Source organism: Marmota marmota, unplaced genomic scaffold (genome assembly GCF_001458135.2).
Source record: "Marmota marmota marmota unplaced genomic scaffold, marMar, whole genome shotgun sequence".
In the NCBI taxonomy this organism is placed as follows: Eukaryota; Metazoa; Chordata; class Mammalia; order Rodentia; family Sciuridae; genus Marmota; species Marmota marmota.
Genome location: NW_025999983.1, coordinates 5,463,902 through 5,472,930, shown reverse-complemented (window position 1 = coordinate 5,472,930; position 9,029 = coordinate 5,463,902). Strand labels below are relative to the sequence as shown.

The 9,029-nt window shown below is 37.1% G+C and overlaps 1 protein-coding gene across 1 annotated transcript in view; it reads left to right on the top strand.

Moving 5' to 3' along the window:
* Nucleotides 1–130: 130 nt before the first annotated feature.
* Nucleotides 131–9,029, top strand: part of Pacrg (parkin coregulated) — a 499,715-nt gene continuing 490,816 nt past the window's right edge. The window contains exon 1 of the mRNA XM_048805861.1: nucleotides 131–577. Coding sequence (XP_048661818.1) covers nucleotides 422–577 — 156 coding nt within the window. The 5' untranslated portion in view covers nucleotides 131–421. The remainder of the gene's footprint in view (nucleotides 578–9,029) is intronic.

Sequence of the window (9,029 nt, the reverse complement as noted above, 5' to 3'; positions counted from 1 at the left end):
CCCGGTGCGCACGCGCAGGAGGCCCGCAGCCCGGCGCCTGCTGGGAGTCGTAGTTTGGTCGCGTGGCTTCGACTCACGCCACCACCCTTTCCACCTTCAGGCCCAGGAAACGTACGTCACGGAGGGGCGCGGCTCCGGGCTCCTAGTGTTGACGAGTCGCTTAGCAACCGGGAGGCTAACCTTTGGAAGCTTGTTGCAGCACTAGCCGCGGTCCTGCCCTCTTCCTGCCCCTCCCCTCCCTCAAACTCCCTTCACCTAGGTGCTGCCAAACACCTGGATCGACCTGGCACCTCGAGAGGCTGAATTTCTACCAGTAACGCGCCTTTTACGTTTTTTCCCCCGATCTCCCGCTCACATCCGTAAAACCCTCTGATTCTTTTACTACATTTTTTTTTATGAGAACAAGACATTTTCTAGGAAGATGGTGGCAGAAAAAGAGACCCTGAGCTTAAACAAATGCCCAGACAAGATGCCGAAGAGGACCAAGCTGCTGGCACAACAGCCGCTCCCGGTGCACCAGCCTCACTCCCTGGTTTCTGAGGGCTTCACAGTCAAAGCCATGATGAAAAACTCAGTCGTAAGTGATCTTCCTCAATTGAACGCACTCGCTCCCTGGCAGGGGACACGACCGACGTTGTAGAGGCTGGCTGGCCCTCCAATGGATTCCCAGCCCATGTCCTGGGTAGGCTGCCAAAAATGCCAGTTCTTCAGAGCCCACCACTGGGTGGAAGTCTGGCTAGGTCGTTAGGAAGGCTCTTGGGCAGCTGAGGGACCGTGCCCGTTTACAAGCATCTTCCTGGTAACTTGTGGCTTCTATTCCATCCCAAATATTTACACAGAGAAAGAACCCTTACCTTAACAAAGTCTCAACTAGCCCTACTTAGCAAAGGGCCTGATAGAAGGCGAGTTCTTAGAAAGCATAAACTCTTGCAAAACTTAACATGTGCTCTTACACAGCTGGGAACATAATAATCTACATAGTTAAATTATCTACAATAATAAACATTTATTCCACCTCGGACATTGTAGAATATAGTAGAATTTGTTCTAACATCATTCTTACAAAATGGTATCAGCCAGTTACAGTACTGAAAGGCAACTTAATATGAAACCTATATCCTGATAGCCTTTTAAATGCATTTTAAACAATTCAAGCTTTAGTTCAAGTATCTCGGCCTTTCAATACAATTCATATTTCATTTCTATTATTTGTGGCAATAAAAAAAAAGTATGTTCAATACCATTAGGGGAAAATACATTAAATGCACATAAATGGTTTAACTCCATGAATGATAATTTTTAAGACCTTCCTATTTGCTTAATAGCTTTGAATTTGATATGCTAAACCAGACTTTCTACTGAGTTAGCACCTGTCTGGGAATGAGACATTAAATAATAAAGGCAACTTTTAGATTTGTGTAATTTACACCCTGGGAAGATCTGACTTATTGTATGGCAATTCATTTTGTTAAATGAGTAGTGTTGTTTTCCAGCTTCACACTATTTGTTTTACTTACATGCTGCAGACATAATATTACTTCATTACTAAACTGCATCCTTAAAATTTATGAATGAAACAGATTACCTGTAGGCTTCTAGGTCACATTACAATGTTGCTCCACAAAATGGTATTCTCAGTTTTGGGTTCGGTGTCAGCTGATATGCAGTAGTTAAAATACTTGAAAATAAACTAAAAATTCCTGTGATAACTGGAGCCCTTTCTCATAGATTTTCATTTGAATGAAATGTCATGGGAATCAAGAAGACATTTGTCAGCCTACAAAATACCATTTGTATTCAAGTTAATCATTCAGTTTTTCCTTTTACACAATACTTATGATTATAATTTTGGTGATTTTCAGTTATATTTTAACATCCCAAATTCATTTTAAATGTCATACTTTGTTTCATTCTTATCTCATGTCAGTTCTTTAACATGGCCTTATACTTGAGGTCATAGTTTTGCAAAATTAGGTACTTCACTGTTTCCAAACATAATAAATATGCCTACAAGACTTAAAAAAGAAAGATTATGAAATAGCCTTTTAAACAAATGATTAACTTGAGGTAAACTACTTTATCTTTTCATATTTTAAAGGAAAATCTCTTAATGACAATACCTGTATTTCTATTGGAATCCCCAAAACAGCATGTAATATTTTAACTTAGTTTAACATCAATAATAATTCTAAGAATCAAACATTTGTTCACTCAGTCAACAACTCTCTGTCTCTGTTTCCCACCATTTTCTCATAATAGCTCTAGGGATTTAGAATGGGCAAAACAAAACCTCTGTCCTTAGTGTTCTAAGGTAGACCTACTAAAACAACAATTAAAGTCTTGATAAAAGAAAGACCATACTTTTCATTAAAAAAACTTCACAGTAGTAGAGGAAATGATGTTTCTTTTTCTCACCCAAAATTTGTATTTCACCATTTTTGTTTTTAATAGTGTAAACTTTCCAGCATTATAAAGTAAAAGTGTTCCTCTCTTGCTAAAGGTGTATTTTTATTCAGAATTTATTTGCCAATTTCCAGTTTTTCTTAATTGAAACCCCACATTCCAAAAGTCAATACCCACAACCATTTTTCCTGCATTAGAGCTCACCTTCAGTTCCCTCTGTCAGACCGTAATTGATCAGATAAGCTACCATTTCAATGCTCTTTCTTGCGGAACCTGTAGGACTATTCCTTAAGGGGAACGCAGACTTGAGATGTCTCTGTGAGTGCTATGGGAACATGAGTGCACAGACTTGGTCATGAACAAATCTGATCAGATGGGTTCAAGCAAAGACCCTTATTAAACAGTCATAATCTGAGTGTGAGAACTCAAAATTATTGACAAAATAATAATAAACATAAGCAGCAAGATTTTAAGATTTCAATGACAATTATAGTTTATTTTATCTCCATAATTTTTTTCATTCTATATGAAAATAAACAATTATGAAATCCCTGCAATCAGAGAATGATATTCAAATTCCTATTGTTATATTGTATACCTATGAAGAGTAAAAGGAGATTCATAATTTAATGATTTCATAGTTTATTTTCCCAGAGATGAAATAACAATACCTTAACAAAATAGAAGTTGTTTCTCTCACATGTAAATTTAAAATGTAGGTAATCCAGAAAGTTGGATTATTTGTTCCTGTGAGGTTGGTCCATGGGCATGGAAACTAACTTTGTATCCTGTAGGATGATATCTGAGCCAAAGTTACATATTAAAAAAATCAGAGAATGATGCTCAATTGGATTGTATCCAGGGCTTCATGCATGCTCTTCCACTGAAGTATACTCCCAGTCTCTATGTCCTATATCCCTATATTTTACCTTTTGGAAAAATCCAAGATTGATCCTTGAAGCATCTCCTAGGCCCCCATTCATGTCTCATTAGGAAGAGGGTTGAGAAAACCCTACTTTAGGCAGAAGGAGAGCAAAACGGTAAACTGCAAGAATGAGCCAGGAAAAAACTGGAGAGAAGCAGCTTCATTATGAGGGCATGTTGCAGAAGTTGGCTATATCACTTCTCCTTAAATCCATTGCCAAAACTTAGTCTTCTGGCCACAGCTGTTTGTAAGAGAGGTTAGGAAATGTAGTTTCTGGCTGTTAAGCTCAGACTTGAAGTGTTATTACTGTAGCAAATGAAGAAGGACATTGGGGGATAATGAGAAGTTTCTGTCACCAGTGTTATGCTATGCCATTAGTGATGAAAAAGATAGAGACAAATAATTACAAGAAAAATAAATAGCCTGAGTAGCAGCAACCTGACAGGGTCCCTAATCATCTTTTGTCTGGATTTGTGTGCTTTCATCCAAACTGGTCTCCAGCCTCCCCCCACCAGTTGATTATCAGTACTATGTCACCAATCTTTCCAGTACAAAGTTCTGCTCATGTCACTACTCAAAGTTTTAGAGGTCCCCAATTCTTAGAGAAAACAAAACAATGATACTGTCACAAGACCAGCAAAGCATTCTATGATCCAGTCCTATTCTGAGTTCAATTTTATCTCCGATTATCCACTCTCATTCAATTCAGCCCATCTCAGCCCAGGAAATAAACTATAGAGTCCTTCATGTTTGTGACTTTGCTTACATTGTTCCCTCTGCTTGAATGCCCTTCTCTCTGCATGTCTTCATATACAGACTCATTCTGTCACCAGGAAACCGAAATCTGTAACCACGGACCGAGTGCTCAACACTGTTCCAGTGCTAGTAGTTTAGCAGTCAGTAAGAGACAGAACGTGTTGCCAAGAGGTGTAGCTTTTGTCCATCAAAATGACAGCTTCTCTAGGAAGACTTCCTAATTCTTCCTCCCTGTCATCCAAGACAGCAAGTTATCCTTCATTTATTCTTTTCTATTTTGTATTATGGCTATTTCTGCTCATGTTTTATCCCTTCATGTAAATTCCCTGTGAGGATAGGAAGCTACATCTAACTCATTTTTCAAATTTTAACCAGAACCAAACAGTGTACTCAATAAACGTTTGTTGAATGAAGAAAAGCAATTCTACCCTTTCTTCATATCTCATTCTCCCCCGCCTTCTTGTTGTTATAATTGATTTTTGTCTTTAGTTAGAATTTTTTTTTAAAAAAAATGATGCCAATTTGAGACCAGCAGTTCCCTTTAGAACTCAGCCAAATCATGACAATCCTCATCTATAAAATCCTCAGTTGACTTACTTCACTCAGAATAAAACCTAAATTTCTTACACTCTTTGAAAGCCCTGTGTGATCTGGCCACCTCTGCTTTTTTATGTGTATTAGACATTTCTCCCTCACTTGTCCAATGCCATTAACGGTGGCTTCCTGGTTGCTCCTTAATGCCCCGTTACAAGGCTTTCTGTCTTTGCCCTTCCAGTCCCCTTTTCCTGAAACACATGTCACCATCTCTTGCTGCTTCAGACTTTTCTTTAAAGCTGTGCTGGTCAGTGAGGGCTTCCCTGCGCTCTGTTTAACATGGCAGCCCCACACACTCCCCCAGGCCTGCTCCATCACTCCTGTCTTCCTTTAATCTTACAGTTTACACCCCCCCACACACCGTGTTAATTTGATTGAACCTGTGTTTTCCTCCACTGAAGAGTCAGCTTCTCATAGACGGGAATTCTGCTCTTCTGCTAGCTGCTGCACCCCAGCTCAGGAAATAATCCTGGCACATAGTGTCTGTTTTTTGTTGTTGTTTTTTTTTTTTTGTCAAATAAAGTAGTGAATGAATATTCTATACTTAAGAAATTGACTTTAAATTAGCCATATTAGAAATCAATTAGTATTATATATTAATTCCTTAATATATGCTAGGGCTAGTCATCTCTCTTCCATTTGTATTTTCCAACCAATCCTATGAAAAAGCAGGGAAGACTACTTTTTCTACTAAACGTTTTATTAGCACATATAACTCTCAGATAAATGGAAGAGCAAGGAAAAGAACCTAGATTTCTAAATTTTTTAAAACTCAGTCATCTGTAGAATTTTTTTAGATGCTAATTAATGTACAATATGCATGAGGAAAGGGCATGTTAACATGAATGTTAAACCAAACACTGTGGTCACCAGTTGACACATGGAGAAGTGTCATCCACTCTACAAAATTGTGTTATCCCCTTTCTAGTTGATGCTCAAACACCCCAAGTTGAATTCATCCTATCTCCTCCGCACCATTACCTTTTCCTATGTTTTACTTACACATATGGAATCCTCAAGTATGTAACCTTTTAGTGTCTGGTTTCTTTCACCAAAATTGTGTTTGTGAGTTTTGTGCACATTGTTGCATATGATTGCAGTTGTAACTAAATCCTTCATGTTTATTCTGAAAACTTATTTTTATGTGTGAATATACCACAATTTCTTTATTTATTCCTCTCTTAATGCATATTTGTGTGATTTCCAATTTAGAACTGTTACAAAGAGTGTTCTTAGGAAAATTCCCTTCTATGTTCTTGAATAACATATATATAAATGTTCAAGGATATACACCTGGGAGTGGAATTGCTGGGTCCTAAGTTATGCATATGTTGGACATTAGCACATATATCAAAATTGTTTCTCCAATTGATTTTTAAAATTTAACCTTTTGCCAATTCTGTGATAGTGCTACTTGCTCTCTCTTTCTTGGCATTTTCTTTATTTTGCCTTTAGGTATTCTAGTGGGTATATAATATTATCTCCTGTGGATTTATTGTTGATTTTTCTTGAAAATAATGAAGTAAAAACTTTCATATATCTGCTGGTCATTTGAATATGCTCTTTCGTGAAGTGTCTTTTCAAGTTTTTGGACCATTTTTTTCTCTTGGCTTGGTTTGCTTATGGGTTCCTAGTCCTTTTTTTCATATTTTATTCTAAATTATATGCAGCATTTGGCAAATACCTTATTGCAAGTACAGTTTCCCACTCTGAGTTGCCTCTCCATTCCCCATGGTGACTTTCATCTCCTCTCTTTTTCAAGTGTACACTCTGTAGGGGGAAAGTCATTATCCCAAATGTATTTGTGTATTTCTTTAAAATATGTCCCTCAATCAATTTAAATTGACTCACAATGAAGCACATATAGATTAAAACACAAGACTTTGAAAATAAATTGGAATGATCAGAAACAAAATAGAACAAATGATAGTGAAATAATTAAATAAAATATAGTTAAAGCAGAAAGCCTGGGCCAAAGAATAGAATCAATTTTGCCATTTATAAGGGTCAGCATATGTATTGATCGATGTTCAAATTTAATTCTGAGCTTCTTGGCATCTGATGCTGAAGGAACATTATACAGTTCTCATTATCACAAAAGAAGAAGTCTAGCCATCCCTATAGGGAATTGAAACTTTTTCTACTCTGAATTCTCAGAGAAATAGATCATGTAGCATTTTAAATACATGCAATACACCATACCTACATTTTACTCCTTACAAGAAATACAGTTACAGATTTCATCCATAAAAGATTTCAGTGGGGGCCATGTACATAATATTAAAATATATCTTGGAGAATAGGATTTTGCATGAGATTAAATTGACGTAATTCACTATGTGGGCTTTTGGTGGTCCAGTTTAATTCCGAAATAGAATTCATAAAACTTACAGGATTGTGTAGATTGTGTATTTTTTAGCTCTGGTTCTCAGATCACTTTATAATAGGAGCAAGATGACTGCCATTTAAGAAAGTTAGTGGAGATATACATCAGGGAGTGGAATTGCTAGGTCCTAAGTTACGTTTCCTCTCTAGGAAATGTGTGATGTTATAAGAGCAGAGAGCTGCATGGCCTGAAAGGGTCCAGGTCTGGGAAGGTCTCCTAGAGGGCCAATCTTTTTTGGATAATGTGACAGATCATGAGGACCTAGGAGAGGAGTTAGGGAGTGTGCAAAAGGTGAGACACAGAGACCAGGCTCCAGTCATTGGGTTCTCAGTCTTTGTTTTCCACCTTCTTTGCCAAAAATAATTATGTTGTGAATTCTGTTCATTATATACATGCTTAACATTGTGTACATAAATTGTGTAAATTGTGTATTTTTATAGAATATTTATACCTACTTAGTGGAGAATATATATTTGTATTGCTGTGCATATTTATTATACTTTATATGAAATTCTATAGATTTCCTCTAAAATGCTAATATTTTACATGTTACTGCAAACTCAGCATTTGAAAGACTAAAACTATATTCTGAATATGCCATGATTTACTTAGTCTTTCACTCAAGCTGTTCTCAGTTTTTTGTGATTATGCACACTGTTGAATATTTTATATAGAAAAGATTTTTCTACATTTTAGGGTATTTCCATGAAATATAATTTCTGAAGTATAATCACTGGGTAAGAGATCTTAAGAATTTTTAGACTCCAATAACAATTGTTTGTACTCCCACCTGCAGTGCTTTAATGTGCCTGTCTTTCTCCCTCCTGTGGTACACAGACCTAGACCCTGCCTCCTGCCCACCTGCCTTCCTTCCCAGTGTGGGGAGTCAGGATCTAAGCACCTCTGAAATCATTCATGGTAAATATTAGGAGTGGGTTTGGACCATCTAAGGTTCTGGTTTTCAGATTGCAAATTGGAATCACCTGGGGAGCTTAAAAACCAGGGGGTCTTGTTGGAGACTGTGGCTCATGTCTATAATCCCTGTGACTCTCTGACTCTGTAGGCAGAGGCAGGAGGATCGCAAATTCAAAGCCAGCCTCAGCAACAGCGAGGCGCTAAGCAACTCAGTGAGACCCTGTCTCTAAATAAAATACAAAATAGGCCTGGGGATGTGGCTTAGTAGTCAAGTGCCCCTGAGTTCAATCCCCACTACCAAAAAAAAAAAAAAATCACTGAGTCCTGGGCCCATCCTGAAGGATTAATATTTAATTTTTTCTATTGTTCTGGGATTGATTTAATTAGTATTTAGTTAAGGATTGAAAATATGTGGGCACATAGTATGATGAGAAGTTCTCAAAAAACTATTTTTCAGATAACCTTTTAATTTTTCCAAAGATATTTATTAAGCAATGTTCTATATGCTTTGCATATTCTTTTTGTGTCATAATTCTACAAAATGCTCAGGAGTATTTGAGAATTTTTAACCAATGTCATGCAATTTTAATTATTATAACTTGGTAATATGTTTAAGGTAATTCTTCCTGTTAATGCACACCCAAAATTATCATTTTAAATTCTAACTTTTAACTATGTAATCTTACATTTGACCTTTTAGTAGTATGTGAAGCTGAACTTCATTTTGAGACAAAAATGATCCTATAAATCACCTTGAGAAACCAATCATCTTATAATAGTATTTCATTCCCCTCTTCTCTCTCTACCCCCTCTACTGTCATTCATTTCTCCCCCTTGTATTATTTTTCCCTTTCCCCTCACTTCCTCTTGTATGTACTTTTGTATAACCCTGAGGGTCTCCTTCCATTTCCATGCAGCTTCCCTTCTCTCTCCCTTTCCCTCCCACCTCTCATCTCTGTTTAATGTTAATCTTCTTCTCATGCTCTTCGTCCCTACTCTGTTCTTAGTTACTCTCCTTATATCAAAGAAGACATTTGGCATTTGTTTTTT